The sequence below is a fragment of the Phyllostomus hastatus genome, unplaced genomic scaffold (assembly GCF_019186645.2).
Source record: "Phyllostomus hastatus isolate PE091 unplaced genomic scaffold, TTU_PhHast_1.1 phas_contig_29, whole genome shotgun sequence".
NCBI classification, from domain to species: Eukaryota; Metazoa; Chordata; class Mammalia; order Chiroptera; family Phyllostomidae; genus Phyllostomus; species Phyllostomus hastatus.
In genome coordinates this window covers 29,097,794-29,116,213 of record NW_025333835.1, presented here as the reverse complement: position 1 = coordinate 29,116,213, position 18,420 = coordinate 29,097,794, and the positions used below count along the sequence as shown (strand labels likewise).

At 43.9% G+C, this 18,420-nt stretch overlaps 1 protein-coding gene across 1 annotated transcript in view; it reads left to right on the top strand.

Annotated features, from left to right (window-relative positions):
• The first annotated feature begins 11,055 nt into the window (after positions 1–11,055).
• The window catches only part of OBI1 (ORC ubiquitin ligase 1), a 38,725-nt gene continuing 31,360 nt past the window's right edge, over positions 11,056–18,420 (top strand). Inside the window, exon 1 of the mRNA XM_045839306.1 lies at positions 11,056–11,170. Coding sequence (XP_045695262.1) covers positions 11,099–11,170 — 72 coding nt within the window. The 5' untranslated portion in view covers positions 11,056–11,098. The remainder of the gene's footprint in view (positions 11,171–18,420) is intronic.

The window sequence follows — 18,420 nt, the reverse complement described above, 5'->3', positions numbered from 1 at the left end:
GGTATACACATTGTTTTTCAAAAATAAATTCCTGCAAAACAACAAAAAAAACCCACCTCTTTTTACTTCTGAGCTTTTTCCACAACTTAGTTATGCATGACAAATATAAACTTTACATTTAGACAGTGTCTGTTCTTCCAGGAAGAAAGTTTCTATGTTAAAACCACAAAACTGAATCTTGAGTGGACTTATAAAATTCAGTAATTGCCTCTATATTTCACCACCATCAGCCCCCTTGCTGCCCAAGCTAGGAATTCTGGAGTTTTCCTGATTGCCATTCACCCATCACAGAGCCAAACCCTTACTCCCATCTCAATAACAACAGCAGGCTGTCACTCACCCAGCCAGTTCCTCTGTACACACACAGCTCCCACAGCTCTGAGGAGCCTTATCGTCCCCTTTGGCTGCTGGGTATTCTAACTACTCTTTCCTGGTGATGGAAACACTTAGCTGATCCTTACCCTGAAAGAGACTTTCTCCTTAGGGTTGGACACACAGCACTGGGTAAACTGGGACTCACAGCTCACCCAAAATAAGCAACCCATAAGCGGTGGCTGTCACAGCTATATTATTTTACTATATTTGATCGAGTTTAAATGGATCTCTAGGCCCAGAGCGAGTCAAGCCCCTTAAGGACAGACGCCATGTCTTGCTCAGCATAACATCCTCCAGGCATCATACACGTTTTTTGAAACACAGTGTATTCTTGACAAATGACTGTTGAATGAGCAGCCACTGAAACATGAGTTAGAAAATCCATTTATGGCATTTAATAGTTCTGCAGTTTGGCTCCCTCTCTGAACCTCAATGTTCTAACCATAAAACTGGAAGAATGGCAGGCTATCAGAGCGGTTATAAGAAACACGCAGCACCCACTCCAGAGATGTCTGCTGGGCTGAACCGCCATTTTCTTCAATCACCTTTTACGGCTCTGCTAGAGTCACGTGCCTGAGGAGGAAATCACAGTAATAGTCAGACCTGTTCCTTTTGCTTTCCCTCAGTTTTTGCAAAGCCAGAGCAATAAGGCAGAGATTATTTTTTGAAAACATAAAATGTTTAACTATATGCATTATACAGAGGTAAGAAGAGGAGGGAAAGGGAGCAGAGAAAGGAGTCATCAAAGCCTCTTGGGTTGGTAACATGCCTTCTTGCTTAGGGTGGGTGGGGAGGGCAGGACTAGAAGATTCATTCCTCCCAAGTCTTACCTTTACCACATGACTTAAATTTTGTCTTTTAACATTATCTCAGACAAAAATATAAATACTTCATCTTAGACACACTGATGATATTAAAAGGAGACATCCATCATTCAGTCTAAATATCTACATTAGGAGACTAGTTCTCAAACTTTTTACTATAAACCTTAGTAAAATATCTATTTTACATTGCAGCCCAGCACAAAAAAATATTTATTGCTACCATACTAATGTGTTATATATTTGTGTTCAATTGAGAGTTTCTTAGAATGTTGGTTGGTTGCAGCCATGACAGATGGAGGTAACGCGGAGGGGATGGAAAAAATGGAGAAAATCAGTATAAATTCCTGAGGCCCTGTGGGCTGGAAGGGAGTGAATACGAATGCTACACGCAGAGATTTTCAGCCAGTTTGCCCTGGCTAGAAGGAGAGAAGGTGAAGGAGTTTTTCATGTGTTGGTGGCCCAGCTCTTCACCCACTAATTGGTTTTATGATGCATTAATGGAACTCACAGATTGAAAACAAAAACAAAGCAATGATTTTATAAGATAACTGTGCCTATAATGGCAGGAGTTAATATTCTGTGATACATACTATAATTATTTTTGGCAACACAAAACTATATTGTATTATATTTTTGTGTCAAAGAAATTAATATGTTAAATGTAAATTTTCAAAATACACAGTATTTGTGATACTATACAGGCATTATTTTCATTTTTAATATACTGAAAAATATTAAAAATAAATAAAAACAAAGTGGCCCAGCCGTTTGACCTCTGAGAGGTTCTTCTCATACCCAATGACTTTAAACAAGGAAACTAAGTCACCCCCTGAAAGTTGAACTTGCACATCTGACACATCCACTGGAAGAAGACGGACACTCTCTGAGGCCCACAGGAGTACAGTTGACTGCAGCTAATTAGCAATAATGGCACATTTGCAGAACAAAATGAGGAAAGTGGGGAGCCAGTAAGGCGCAGGGACCCTTCGGCAGCATACATGGGTGCACGCCTGCACACCCCTCTCATTTTCTTTAAAGATTCACATGCTGCTGCAGAGTGGAACGTGCAGGAGGTTTGTCAGGAAGTGCCCTTGTGACCAAGGCCCGCAGAAGAGAAGGGAAGGAAGCAGGACTGGGTGAAGGAAGAGTCGAGCTGGGATGCAGGCCCAGCAACACCTCAGCAGATTCCACAGGGAGCTCTGGAGCTAAATGGCCCCGGAGAGTTGCTCTTCATTGACCAGGCCTTTATATCCCTACTTCCATCGTTGACCAGATGTGGGCCAGCCTAGGAAGGGTATGACCGTGGCTGAGACAGTTCTCTCTCTGTAGCTGAGGCAGAGTCTGAAGGCATGGGGGTTGAAGGATGTCCCAACCACTAGGACACCGAGAGCCCTCTGAAAGAGAGAACAGGGTGGGTTATCTCTGGGTCTATCACACGTTCAGTCTGAGAAAGAGCTAACCCCGGCTTATCTTCGGGCCCAGACAGCCCACAGAGTCTCGTGTAAAATGAGCACTTAGAGGGCGGGCTATTCCATCAGTGAGGAAGGGCTAGGATGTATGGCTATTAAAATAAAAAATAAGCCCTGGCTGGTGTAGCTCAGTGGATTGAGTGCGGGCTGTGAGCCAGGCATCGCAGGTTCGATTCCCAGTCAGGGCACATGCCTGGGTTGCAGGCCATAGCCCCCAGCAACCACACATTGATGTTTCTCTCTCTCTCCCTCTCTCTCTCTCTCTCTCTCTCTTTCTCTCTCCCTTCCCTCTCTAAAAATAAATAAATAAAATCTTTAAAAAATAAAAAATAAAAAAAGAGACTCCAAAATCTCAGTGGTTTATAACAGCAAAGACTTATTTCTAGCTGACGTTTCAAGTCTGTTGCACAAGGTCTGAAGCTCCGATCCACTCGTCTTCACTGCAGGACCCAGACTTAGGGGGCAGCTCCGCGGAAAGGCTTCCAGCACCCGTGGTGAAGGAGAAGGAGGCGTGGGGAAGCAAGCATGGGTGGGCTCTCACAGCTTCAGCGTGGAAAAGAGCTGCGTTCCTTCTGCTCACATTTCATCGACCAAAGAAAGTCACCTGATCGAGCCCAGCTTCGATGCAACTTTAAATAGAATCCTTCTCCAGGAAGTGGAAGAGACACTGATTTGGTGAACGGTGCTATGTGTTGGACTCCGGCCAGCAGAGTCCGCCTGTTGTGGCTGGAAGAGAAAATAAATGCACAGGTGACTGCAATCCTGTGGAGAAAAAGGGGGCACACGGCTACTCTCTCAAGGGGAGAGTGCCTATGAGCGCCTCGGTGACTCCCTCCAGAGGAGAACGCCTCAACCATGCCTAGACTGGCTTTTATTGTTTTTCTCGGGTCTTACATCAGAGAGAGATTTATTATCTATTACATAGAATATTGTTGTCTGCACTTTAGGTACAATCAAGGGAATGAAAATAACATGCAGAGGGGAATGGCGACGAGGTGATTAGCTCTGTCCTTGGGTGAATTCACACAGGCTTTGGAAATTACCTTGAAGACAGACAATACACATTTGTTGTTTTAGACCAGGGTGGGGGAGTTTTAGCAAGAACAAGCCACAACGGTCAGAATGCATTTTCTAGGCCTGATTCCCGTGGGAAATCTCGGTTTGAAGGTCTGGCTCCTGCCCACCACCTCGCTTCTGTAGGTTTTCCACGCAGAGCTGAGTCACATTTGCCAGACTGAAACAAACCAGTCCCCTACTGTACTAGGATTTACCACAGCTAATCACCATTTAAGTTCATGGAGTACAGAAGTGATGGATATTACAACGAAGTCTGTAACAGCAGTGAGGGAAGATTGGACATTTGTGTGAGGGCTTCGGGAGAGTGATCACGAGAGCTGTGGCTGAATGCCTTGAGCTCCTGACACACCGGACAAGAGGGCCAGGCAGGGCAGGCCTTCTGTGGGCTCAGGGGGCAGAGAACTGGACGTCGCTGTAAACATTATTCACGGCAAGAGCTGCAGGTTGAATTATGTCCCCGGCCCCCAAATCCGTATTGAAGTCCTAACCCCCGTATTACCTCAGAATGTGAACTTTTACAGAAAGGAGGTCATCATGTACGTAATTAAAGAAGTTAAGATGAGGTAGGGCAGACCCCTGATCCAGTATAAAAGTCCTTATAAAGAGTAGAAATAGGGACACAGACACATGTGCAGGGAGAATGCCCGCCACGTGAAGAGGAAGGCAAATGTCAGAGTGATGGTTTTATAAGCCAGGAAACGCCAAATGTTGCCAGCAAACTACTAGAAGCAGGGGGAGAAACGTGGAACAGATTCTTCCTTACAGACCTCAGAAGGAACTAGCCCTGTCGACACCTTGATTTCAGACTTCCAGCTGCTAGAAATGTGAGCCAAGAAATCATTGTTTAAGCCACCCAGCTTTGGTAATTGGTTATGGCAGCTGTCGCAAACGAATACAGCTCTTACTGAATTCAGTCTCAGGGAGCAGTAACACTTGTCCACTGCAAGAAACAAATTCAATTACTCTGTTGATTTACGGTGAATTGGACTGCCTATGTGCTCACGCCCTTGCCCCCCTGGACAGTATCTTCCCAAGTCACGTGGCTGTAGCAAAGCCGCCGCCGTGCCTTCCCTGTGAAGCTGGAGAACGAGAGGACTCTGGGTAAAGTGTTCCCAGATAACCGTGATTATTCAACCATTAAATTACCTCAACTTCAGAACTGGTTTGTGGATGTGACAATTCAAAAGTACTCACATAACATCCTGCCTTGTTTGAATGGCAATCATACCCTACTCCTTAGAAGGAGTCCACTGGTGGTGTGGAGGCCCCTTCAAGTTTTGCGAATAGAAGGCCAGTACGCTAAGAGAGGGGAATGCAGACAGTGGAAGTGGTTGGTGGAGTTAAAGGTGAGGGAAAGCTGCTTTTATGCTATGGTCCTCACAGCTGTTTATGAGGAGTTATCTTCCATTACCTGTTCTGTGATGTGGACGCACCTTTTCTTCCAGGTTGAACTTAAATACTGTATAGCAGAAGGGGCCATTCCCCGGGCATACCCCGCAGGGCTCTTGACCATGACCTTGCTGTTTTGGATAGATCTTTCTATTTCTTGCAAAGAAACATAAATTTGTATAATAGTTTGAAAACATCATTCTCACATAAAAAAACACACACACATACACTTGTTCTTTAGAATCCTAAAATTAGATGCTCAAATAAGTTATCATACATTCTAAAATGGTGACATGGAAATCCCAATAGAACAAGACAGAGACACAGAGCTGAGGAAGGATTAGATTGCCAATCAGTCAGCCATCGTTTGCTGAGATTCACTGTGTGCTCAGCACTGAGCTGCCTATGAAAAACGGGCCTGCAGTCTCATTAGGGAGATGTTTTTCAAAAAAGCAGAGCCCAGTAGAGGCATCTGTGCCTTTGGGCATGGCTGAGGTGGGTGCTCCTCCTTCTCTATTCCTGCAGGAATTAACTCACTGTATAACTGGTGACTTCTTAATACTTTTGCCTTCCTGCACCTAAACAGTAAACTTTACCAGGACAAGGCTGAATCTTTCAACTTTTAACTTTAGCATTTGTGGTAGTGCTTGACCCACAGTAGATGTTAAATAAGAATTTAAAGAGTAAATGCATGAGGTAAAAAAAAAATGGTTGATCTAGATCATAAATGAAAACGAATTTGAAAGGCAAGGGGATTGCGAAGAGGCTGGAGCAGACAGGGAAAGCATGAAAGAGATGAAACTCGAGCCTTGGTTGTAATGAATGGTGTTATGGGGAACAGAAAGAAAAGTCATAGATCAGAGTTGAGGGTGGTGACGTGGGGAAATGAAGCCGTATCTTAAGTAACACTTGTAATAAATGACTCGGCTGCTAAAACAATGACTGGGGGAGTTGAGTGTGTGCAGGAGGTACTGATGCCTTACCTAGAAGAGGTAAAGCAACTAGTGGGACTCCAGCCAGCTGCTGAGGATGCCATTGCCAAGTGCAGGGTGATTTTGTGGAAAGGGTGTCTGTCCTCAGACAGAATACAAATATTTACAGGGCTTCAGTAAATAGCATGAAAACAGGGTCCTGACTTTGAGTTCCGGGGGGAGAATCTCACCTTGGAAGTCATGCTCACACCTGAACTAAGGGCAGGAAGAAAAGCAATGTGTTCTGTCAGGCAAATTAAAGACAGAAACAGTCAGGGCCTCAGAGGTGGGTCCCCTGTTCTGCTACTTTGGCAAATCCCACAACCTGCTAGTGTTCCTGTTACGATATTCCCAGAGGTGGTATTTCCTTCGTTTATTCTCTAGGACTCAACAACCATTTGTGAAGCACCACTTAGCCTTAGCTGGAACTAAAACATATTTTTAAAATTACCTAATTTAAAACATTCACTCAACATGCAACATTTAAAAATATTTAAAATGATAACTTGTTGTGTCCCAATCCCAGGGGCTAACCAACGGTAAGAGTACCGGAAGGTGAACGACTGTAAACATGAGCATGTCAGGGTGGGCTGGAAGAGCTGTGCCATTGATACAGTGGCTCATAACAGTGCAGTGACTGGCACATCACTGGTAGTCCATCAGACATCTGTTGGAAGGCCCTAACTGGTGTGGCTCAGTGGGTTGGGCGTTGTCCTGCAGATCAAAATGTCACCAACCCAGACGTTTGCTGCTTGGGGCACATGCCTGGCTTGCAGGCCAGGTGCCTGGTTGGGGGCATGCCAGAGGTAAGGGATCAACGTTTCCCATCCATGTTTGTCTGCCTTTCCTTCTCCCTCCCATCCCCCCTCTCTTAACATTAATAAATACAATCTTTAAAAATATATTTGTTGAAAGAATAAATGCAGGCAGGGACCTTGTCTTACAGCTATATTCTCAGACCAGTGCCTTCCTGAGCACATTTAAAAAATTATATTTTGGTGGAATAACTTATAACTAGTTACATGTGTTTATTTCTTCTGCAATCCTTACCTTGTGATTACACACAAACGTGATGTGTGGATTCAGGACTAAAACATCAACTGCTCCTTAAGGGACCAGGATTTGGTTCCAAGACAGTGTAGCTTACTTTTTCTACCAGAATGTAAGCTCCATGGAACAGAACTTTGATTTAGTTGTTCCTTAATGTCTTCAATAAAAACACATTAAATAAATGAATGCTCATTTCCAACAGCCTATTAAAAAAACGTGCAAGGAAAAGCCAAGTTCCTCTGCTGTAATAACAAACATATCTTCAGACCTTTTTAGCTCCTTTCCAGCCAGTGAGAAAATGGTACCATGTGAAGAAGACATCCACGCAACTGGGCCAGCACCTCTGATTAATTTTTAATCCAACTTTTATGAGTTTTCTCAGTGTTAACCACAATCCAAGTGGGGGTGTATAAATTTAAAACAAAACAAAATGAAAAGATGGTCTTTCAGGAATGAAAAATAAATGTAATCTGAAATCAATATTTATGAAGTTGTGATTAATTGACTGATGACCAAATGATTGCAAAATGTCTGTCTAAACAACTACTCAAATTTATTAGCTTTGATCAAAAAAAATTAAAAAACAATCTGAACTGGGTCAATGAAAGAATAATGCATTCCTAATCAATTTTTAATAGCACTTAAGATTTTATATTTTTTTAAACTTGCTTTTAAATAATTTATCATAAAAATGATTCTGATTTAAACAAGGGGTAAAAGGTGTTCCATAGCTATGTGATGGTTTTCTTAGAAAAGAAATTCAATTATGACTGACTTTTTATTACTGAGTTACTTTATTAATAATAATACATCTTGCACTTAACACAAAGGCAATGGGCCAACAATCTCAGAGTGTCCAAGACAGACCTAGGATTTAGCTCCAATACTACCGTTATCTGGTGGTTTACCTTGTCTGTGCCTCAACGTCCTCCTCTGTGCTAGGAAGACCTCTGTGAGAAACCCCAGGATCCACTCTCGTTCTAGAAGTCTATGATTCTAAGGGTTTAGGAGTTTTTGCTCATCCTCCGTGTGGTGTCTGATAGAACTCCTCAGGTCACGGGACTCGCCCTAGGCTGCCAAGGCTTTGAGAAAGTGACCAAGCAGAAAGTCAAGGAGATATAATCTTTGTTTTCCTGTTAGAGTAATGTCAACATTATTTAACAACTTTGGTCAAATAATGACTATTTATAACATTATTTGAAAAAAAAAAGAAAAAGAAAAAGAAGAGGGGAATCCTCTCCACAGAGCAGAGGGAAGACACAGTTCCTGGCCTTCAACCATCTGCATTATTAAAGGTGAAGCCTGGGAATTGGCCTGGAATCAATCTGGACCTGGACAGAGTCCTAATCAGCTGGTATTGCTAACAATATTATTTAGATGTGTATGTGTGTGTACTCATCCACAAAGCATTAGTAAGCAACAGATGTATGATACTATTTGTGCTTATGCATACAGTAATATATGAATTAAAGTGTTTGTAAGGATATGTGCCTAGAATATTAATAGTGATTACCACACAGGCTAGAGAGGAGAGGCACAAGTGTAGAGGAACTTCTCATTATTTTACACATGATTGGGTAGCTTAATTTTCATAAGGTGAACCTTACTGTTTTTATACTTAGCAAAAAGAAATAGTCTTCCGTTCTGATGTGAAAAACGAGGAAGGGCAATATTTAAAAGAGCCTGGGCCTATTAAAGAAAAGCAGTTTGTAGCTAAAGAAAATTTGGTTTGTGAAATAGTCACTTAATACAAGATACTAGATAAATCAGATACAATCCCTGACCTCAAGAAACAGAAAGTTTGTTATGGGGGCAAACACATAAACAACCCACTATAATGCAATGTGATCAGCACAGAGATAGACATATGGACACAGTGTTAAACAGTACTGAGAAGCTGTAACAATGATAGTAAATGTGGAAACAGATGTTGGAAACACTCTAGAATTGTCACATTCTACCTAAAATGTAGGTTGCGTTTTTTCAGGTTTATCTTTGTGATTGAGTGTTAACACCAATCACCAGGATGATTAACAAGAACTGAACTAGTCCCAGCAGCAATGAAAAAGTCTTTTTAAAAAAAAATTGTCTTCAACACATCTTCCTGCTGCACTGTTTCCAGGGATGGATGCCAGAGGCAGAACATTCTCAGTCCTACACCCCACTCAGAGAAGGGGAATGACAGGTCCTGAAATACCACCTTAGGTATCAGAAAGGTGAGAACAGGGAATGGGCAGGGTGAGAATGCAGAACACAATGATAGGGGGAAAGGAACACAGTTAAAAGGGGGAAACTTTAATGACCTTGGGCAATGATCTGGAGCTTTCTCACTCTGAAGCCTGAGGTCTGAAGCCAGGAATGTGAAAGATGCATTAGCAAGCATGGGCCTTCTAGTCCCCATATGAATGTGACTTTAAACAGCCAGGAGATAGCCAAGCCAAATGACTTTTATGCAGGAACTCTGAAAAAGTGACTATTACACAGACAATCAATATGACTATTTTGTCCAGTTCTCTAATTCCAAGCACGTGATAGGCTCCAATGCTTAGAAAGTGAAGTTCCTGAGCTGGTTGGAAGAATTCTCTCTGTCACCCATGCACTTGTTTTGAATTGGACTTGGGCTTCTTCAAGTGAACTACTAGCTGCTCCAATATCATTACTGTCTGTTCCTTTTATAGACCTGATAATAGGCATACACCGACATCATTTAATACACACTCACACACATTTTACCAATGAGTAAGCTAAGAGGCAGAGGTTAAATAAATCCTCTGAAGCCAGGAGAGCCAAGAAATTGTTCCCGCAAGGATTTTCACCCTCACACTCCAGATGCAGAGCCTCTGTCTTTTAACCACGAAGCTGCTGCTGGTGATGTATACTGCATCTTTTCCCGAAAGATTAGTACATGTAATTCCATTGGTTTTGTTTCTGAGTTTCCTTCCTTATTGATTCTAATTGCATAAATTGATCACATTGGCTCTTCCTCACTTAAAGTTGCAGTTCAGTTTCAAATGTGTAACATTCAAGATTCATTTAGGAACTTGCAGTTTTTCCCTTTCGTCTGAAGGAAATGGAAACATAACCTCCCAGCGTTCTTTTTTCGGAAGGAGTTCAACAGCACAGCGGTACACTTCATCTCCAACCGCGCACCTGAAAGGAAGTCTTTGAAACGCTTCAAACTCCAGTGCGTCGCGTCGGGGGAGTGTGGGTGGTTCACACTCTTCGCGGCTCTGTCACCTGTGGATGTAAATAAGAGTCTGTGTCTCAGACCCTTAAACCTCCTTTTGGGTAGAAACCCCACGAGGGCCAGCAGTGAAAGTGCGCCTTCAAGGAAAGCTGTGATTAAATATATCCGCAACGTTCCAGAAACAGATACAGAGACACTCACAGTTTGTTGTTTCTACGTGACATTACATCATTTACGAGGACAAAGAGAGCCGAGAGTGGCAGAGAGTTGTTTTGAAAAACTAAAATGAGAGCTCGTCTTTTCTGTTTTGCCTGCACCGCCAGTTTGCGGACTAGAATAGGGTTTTATCCAATCTCCCCGACCCCACCCTCCGGGAAAGATTAGGGGATTTAAAATTGCCTTTACTTATTTCTTCTACTCTCACCACTATTACTTTTTCATTTAAACTTTCAAGATCCTCGATCCCTGTAGTCAACTGCCTTCCCTTCCATTCTCACAAATCTTGAAGCTTCAGGCTTCCGAACTGTTGGGGGGCGGGGTGGAGTTTTTTGTTTTGTTTCGTCGTTTTTTTTAAGCGAAAGGAATGAAGGAAGGGAAAAGCTTAGGCGACCGCGCGTCTCCAAAGCGCGTTTTCGTTTCCCGTCCCGGCGGGCCGTGGCCCTGCCGGGCCGCCGTAGCCGGCCTCGCGCCGCCCCAGTCGCTGCGAGGCTCTGCGGTCGGCGGGACTTCCGTGTTGGCGGGATTCTGAACGCTGCCATGGCTCACACCGTGCAGAACGTTACATTGTCGCTCACTCTGCCCATCACGTGCCACATTTGCTTGGGGAAGGTAATGGGTGATTCCGGGCACAGCTGCTGAATGGGATCGGGTGTGAAGTCGCTCGCCGGAGTCCGGGGCGGTCTCCGTGTGTAGCGGCGAGACGGGTGAAGACGCCAACCCGTGTTCTCCCGCGTTGGGAGGCTGCGTCCCGGGGGACCGAGGGACCGCACGCTGATTCATGGGTTCCTCCGTGCGCCTTTCGAAGGGGATGACGGCGGCCTGGGGTCTGAAGGAAGGGCGGCGAGGCGGCCCTGCCACTCCGGCGGCCTCACCCGGCCGAGGCCGGCGTGGACCGCGGCTTGGTCTTTAAAGGATCGTAGCAACGCTGTACGCCCCTGTGCAGCCCCGTGTCGCGGGTGGTGAAGTCGATGAAAGCACATTTCCTGGAGACCCCGCTTGGGATTCCTTCGTCCCCTGCACAGCTCGAGTGTTCCTGTCCGCGGCCCTGCAGTGCTTTTCCATTTCCAAGCTCATTCTCCTTTGCCTTGAGTTCCCTTTGCTCTAGGTTCAGCATTAGGAAAGCAAAAAGCACGTGCTGCCGAGTGGTGCTTAGAATGATAGGTACGGCCTCTAATTCCAAGAACAGATCTGTCACGAGTTAGAATCCCCTCTCTATGGATGCAAGAGGTGCCTAAAGTATGAAAGGAGGTGGAGAAAGTAGTTCTGCCGTCAGTCTTAGCCAAAAGGCCGAGAAGCGATAGAAAAAGCTGCTCTGAATCCAATCTGTAGTTTTAAATATTCTGATACATTCGTCTCCACTTTCTTTTCCGTTTGTGGCTCTGATTCGCTTTTTAAAAGAGCATTTCTTCACGGTGTAGATCTAGAAGAGAGAAGATACTGTGAACAATTAGTTCCCCCCTCCCCTGAACTGTTGTCATGTTTGTGGGGTGTGTGTTCACCCCCAGGTTCAGGCTGACTCTACAGCCACAGGTTTAGATTTGAGAAATATAAACTTCATAGAGCAAGTATTTGAGTGCCAGCCAATATGATCAACTTCGTTAGGTGTTTGGGGTTGTGTGGGAATTTACTGAATTCAGGAAATAGTAGGAAGTTAGACTTGGGAGCAACTAATAACTCTTGATGCCAATCAGTGAGATGCCACAAAGTAGCAAATGTGCTGTGAGGACATACAGGGGGTGGCTTGATCACGTCTGACTGGAGAGATGGATGCTGTCTTGGAGGGTGGTACTTGAACTGGCGTTGCTACCCCTGTCTAGTATTTGGCTGGGAGGAGGAGGAGGAGGTGAAGTTTCTGTTTGATACTGTCTGCATTTGGCCCTTAACATGAAATCCCCACAACTATGTGTTAAATTCTGAGTGAATTTCCTCCAACAGTAGCCTTAAAGGCTGATCCTTTGGAAATAATTTTTACTTGGTCTTAATTGTGTAGTTGTATTAGTTGTGTAGTTGTAACTACTTTCCATTAGTTAATAGGCTGTCTTTTGCAATTGTGTTGAAAATGTGTTCTCTCTGGTTGATATTCCATACTTGTATTTTTGTGTGTTTAACAAAACTTAGGCCTAATCGAGTACAGTGATTTGCAGATTACAGGATGCTTTCGTATGTGTTTAATTACTTCATTACTCATCTCACCAGGACTGTGCCATAAAGTGGGCAGGTTTCCCCATTTTTTTAATCAGAAAACCAAGGCTTAGAGTCTCTGGTGTTTGAACCTCTGTTGCTGCCACTTGTCTTGAGTACATTCTTAAAAACTCACTTAGCTCAACCAGGATGGCAGACCCTTTTGGTATCTCTTTTATTTCCCTGTATTAAGCTTTCTTCTAAAATTAAATCTGATAATAAAAGATTAACAATTTGTAAATAGGCTTTTTTTTTCTGTCTACCATGGAAGCGGAAAAGCATGGTAGTTTTAGGCCTGAGTTCTGTGTTCAGACTGCATGAGTTCCAACCTAGGCCCTTCCACTTACTAGTTATATGACCTTATATAGGGCAAATTACTTAATTTCTTTCAGAGCAGTTATCTATGACGCAGGAGTGATAATAGTATCAACACCCATCCCTTGTGGTTATCAGAGGATTAAATACAGCAATTTGTGTGCCGTGCTTAGCACAAAATCTGGCACATAGTACTATTCAGTGAATGTTATACTCTCCACCGTGGGCACGGAGGCAGGCCATCAGACTGAGGAAACCAGCCTTTTCTAGTGACTCTTCGTCCCAGGTGCTTTGTGAGGCCAGTGCACTCACTAGATGAAGATTTGCATTCCCAGCAGAGTGGGACCTGATTGTTCTGGAAACTGCCACAGGTCCCAGGGGCTTTCAGGGGGTTTCAACTGGGTCCATATGACTTTTGCCTTTTGCATAGCTGAAGCACGTCTCATCTGCTTTTGCTCCTCCCTGCCCCACACACACCTCCATCTGTGGGGTTCTGGAGACCGCATGGCCCGCAGCAGCAGCACGTTCCCAGTGCCACCTCACCTTCCCTGTGCCACTTCACCTTCCCTGACACAGCGCGTCTGCTGCCTCTGAGACCTGCCTTCAGGTGCCTCTTGCCTCGCCGTCTTCTAGATCATCATTCTTGTGCTGCCCTTACCACTCGTCCCAGAATCTTGCCATCGGCAACCTTGTCTTTTAGTTGTTCCACAGAATGAAGGGGCCATTATTTCTGGAGTGTCACTGGGTGGGGAAGGGTGCATAGTACTTTAAAGGAGATGGGGGGGGGGTGGTAGACCTTAAATATGAAGAAATAATGCACATGCTGATTGGGGTGAGGGGGTAGGGAAGAATGGGAGGAAAGTAGTGAGGATCCTGTAAGTATGCAGATGGTTAATACTTTGTCTTTTGAATACAAATGTAGTATTCAAAATAGGAAAGTTTAGAAAATTTGCATTTCAGCCCTGGCTGGCATAGCTCAGTGGATTGAGCGTGGGCTGCGAACCAAAGTGTTGCAGGTTCGATTCCCAGTCAGGGCACATGCCTGGGTTGCAGGCCACGGCCCCCAGCAACCACACACTGATGTTTCTCTCTCTTTCTCCCTCCCTTCCCTCTCTAGAAAAGAAAAGAAAAAAAAAGAAAATTTGCATTTCCTATCTCTGTGTCTGCCTCAGTTTTAAAGGTGGATTCTCTATGCCCCAAATGTTTAGTAGCCTTGCCAATCTGTGTGGCCTGAAGAACTTAAGTATCCATTCTGTGGGATGATTCATGTATAACATTTTTCTTGCCTATTTCTCCTTAATTTTTTTCTCATGTGTTGAGAAAAACATATGAGACCATTTGTGTTCTCATAGTGGGGCCAGCAGAAATATAGGAATGATCTAGCCCAAAGTATCTGTGCAGTGACATTTTTGTACTGCCACCAGAATGCTATAGACCAGTTCAATCTCACATAATTCCAAATATTTATCTCTTCAGTTAGGAGTCAAGCTGTGAAACCAACTTGTTGTTGCATGTGATACTTTTGTTGGCCGTCTCTGCGTTTTGCCATGAGTGACAGCTAAATGTGACCCACAATCAGTCTTATTAAAATGGGAAAAGTTACAGAGTTGTAGGATTAATCACTCTGTACCTAGGGCTGACCCCTGCACAAGCCCATTCCAGCGGGAGAGCCCACTTTCATATCTTGCTTTTATTTTCTTTTCCCCCTCCTCACTAGCCTCAGGGGCATTACCCTAGGATATCACTTCAACATGCTTCCTCCACAGGAGTTTGGAACTGTACATGTCGCTTACCCTTGCCATTGTCATCTTGCATTTTTACTTCATAAGAGTACTGTTTTATTGGCAGATCTCATTTGAAATTAAATTAGATATAAAATCTAATAGGCAAATTATGACCTTACGTATCTTGGGAAGATCTTATCAAAGGACTTTATGTGTGTGTTTTGGTGTTGGACGTAGCAGGACCTGGACTGAGGAAGTTGGGTGGACAGGAATTGAGAGAGGGGATAGATTCTTTGTATTTTGCTCCTGTAGATTACAGTCAAATAAGTAACCTTATATTGATAAGGTGTACTATAATTTGGCTTAGTACTTCCTTTTCCTGTATAGGTTTCTCTACTCCTAAGTTAAATTTATCATCTGATAAGCACTTGATCCAAAGAAATGAATTAATCAACTGTTTCAAAAATCCAACACAATGACAGTGACAGTACCAGATATTGAACCCTGAAAACGAATCTCCTGTAGATGACATCGCCAATGGCTATCAGTAGACCGAGTCAAGTAGTCTGCCTGCTTGTTCTTGTGCATCATGTTGACAGATTAAATGGAAAGATTAAACTTCCGTTTTCTCACAGTTTCACAGTGGCCATTGACTTTTTGCTCCTTGAAATGCATTTAGGAGCATTACTCAGGCTTTCATTTTAATATATCAAAATGTACTTTTATTTTAGAGTGTGTGAGGCATTGTGTCAGGTGGTGTAGACGAATACAGAGATGAACAGGACACGGTAGCTGCCCCCAAGGATCCTGAAATCTAATCCTGAAGGCTGGGTGTAGACAGTGTTCTCGGTACAGCACAACATGGGAAGGACTGAACATTAAGTCGGTGTATAAAGAGTCCCCCTACGGGGGTCAGACAAAGACCCAGGCACTTCTGTAAAGGATTAGTGAAGGCCTTGCAGAGGAGATAGCATTTTATTTTCATCTTCTAAGGTGGGAGGGGTTTTATTTTGGTTGGGGAAGCTGGAGACCAGCAGGACAAATCAGGGTAAGAAATGAGAGCACAGTAACCCGGGGAGAGGCGCAGAAGGGGACCAGATGCTGATGAACAGGAAGCCTCCCCTGTTGGTACCCTTTTCGGAGAGCGTCAGGTTGACCTAGGTGGTTGAATTGCAGGTTATGGCAAGTATTGAAATGGCGGATCAAGGGAAGTAACTGTTTAAGAACCAGATTATGTTGCTCTTGGATGCTGTATTTAAAACTGAAGGGGGACTCCAGAGTCACAGATTTACCTTCAGTCATAGTCGACAGGCTTAAGTGATGAATGCATGTGGGAAGCTGTTATTCCAGGAACTGGAATGCGTGACCTCTGTGATTCCAGATAACAAGCAATTCAACCTTTGTGCCCTAGGAGATCTGCAAGAGATGCAGATGGGATGGAGATGGTTTGTGAGCCATTGTGTTCCAGGGGGGGAAGTCTCAGACTCGGAAAAAGAATTCTTGACCAGCAGATACAGAAATACTAGGAAAATTGCCACAGTACAAGATTCTTATCTGATTAACCTTTTCCCAAACCCCTTACTACCCTTTCCTTCTCCCTATAGAAAAGATTGGGGGCAGGGGGGAGGTTAGGGGGTGGAGGGATTGAGCCAAAAGGAAAAAGGACTCGTGGACATGGACAGCAGTGTGGTGATTGCTGGGGGCAGGGCGGGGAGTATAAGGGGACTAAATGGTAGTAGAAAAAATGCAATAAAGATTAAATTAAAAAATCAAATAGAAATTTTAAAAAGAAAAGATTGAGATGAAAAAGATTGAGAAGAAAATGAAATTTAAAAAAGAAAAGAAAAGAAGGAAGCTTCAGATGAGATGTTAAGATGGTTTTTGAGGGTACCTAACCCACCATCTTAGATGGATGGCATCTGAATAAAGCACCCACAGAGATTCAACCCTTGTCTCTACTTACTGGTTCTGGTAGTGACAGGCAACGCAGACTCTGGCTTTTTCAGTTTCAAAACTGCACACAGCAGAATCGCTGTTTTGCGAAGAGCAACTGTGAAAGCTGCTTACTCACATTTTAGGAAGGTAGCTCTTGCATCAGTATGAAAGATGGCCAGAAAGGAAGAAAGGAAGCTTGGGAGGGGGTCATTATGATAGGTAAAAGAGCATGTGGAGGCAGATTTACCGTATTTCAACTATTCTGATGTATCCACGTCCTGCTACCTCTGAAACCTGGGTGTAGCTTACAAGTAATGGCGTCTTAGAGGTGTAAATGGCAGCATTTTCATTCATTTTACTTATTGGTGCATCTTAAAGTCTCTGGCTTCTTAGACTTGACCAATGGTAGCAGGATTTGGTAACTGATTAGTTGTTGAGGAGAAGTGAAAAAGATGAGTCAGACGAAGCTCTGAAGATTCTAGCCCATGTGGAGGTGGTGGTGGGTGGGGTGGGAGGAGGGTGGTGCTATAAACTTAGACAAGAGGGGGTGTGAGAGGAGCACATATGTGAAGGAGGCTGGGTTTGAATTTGGGTGTTATGGTTGAGGCAGCTACAAGAGCCTTATTTGGATTAGCCCCTTGGCAAGTGGATATAACAATATTATTACTTTGTGTTCCTCCTTTAAAAAAAAATCCTTACCCAAGAATATGTCCATTGATTTGAGAGAGAGAGAGAGAGAGAGAGAGAGATCTATATGAGAGAGAAGCATTGATCTCTGATTGGAGGGGGTATTGGACCCACATCCTAGGTACGTGCCCTGACTGGGGATCAAACTCACAGCCTTTTGCTGCATGGGACGGTGCTGCAACCAGCTGAGTCACCCTGCCAGGGCTGTTCCTTCTTTGTTTGTTTGTTTGTTTGAGATACTGCTATGTGGAGTCTTTGTACGAATGTCCTGACACTATTAAATCTTAAGCAACACCTGAATGGAAAGCATACTAGGTTAAACTAGTTTTCAGAGGCAGAAACTGAAGCCCCTTGTAACTAAAGGGCTTAACTGAGGTCAGACAGCTCAGTAAGTGGCAGAGCTGGAGTTGGGCCCAGGTTTTATTTCTCCATGCCCAAGCTCTGCCACTTACAAAGGATTCCCAGAAGTTGTCACCATACAAGATATGTTAACATCACATGATGCATGAGATTAAGAGAGAAATAGAACAATGTCAGATAAGATGGCCCAAGACAGAACATTAGAGAAAGCAGCTGCACCACCTCCAGGGTTTTGACTACAAGCATTTCAGCCTGTGATCCTCTTCCCATCATACTTCCTCTCTAGCAACACGCCAGCTTTACCCAGACGCGTCCAGGGATTCGATGACTCTCTCGAGCTTTCACTGGCATTACTATTCAAGTTCTCATTTCCCTTATTAGCCTTGGTCATTTGTTATCATCAGTCTCTTGTCTCTCTCTTCCTCCTTGGCAAAACTGCAACTCTTTTACTGTCTGCCTGAGCCCGAGTGGCTACAAGTTGGTAAGAAAAATACACACCTGATGTTAATTAGTCTTTACAGTCAAAACCACAGACCTCAGATTGGAACTCAGCAGTGTCCGGCAGTCCTGCTCCATGTCCCTAGTACGTGTACTTCCTCACTGTTTAAGGTAACTGCTTGGTTCTCCCATTTTCTCAAGCTGATGTCTTTCTCCGCT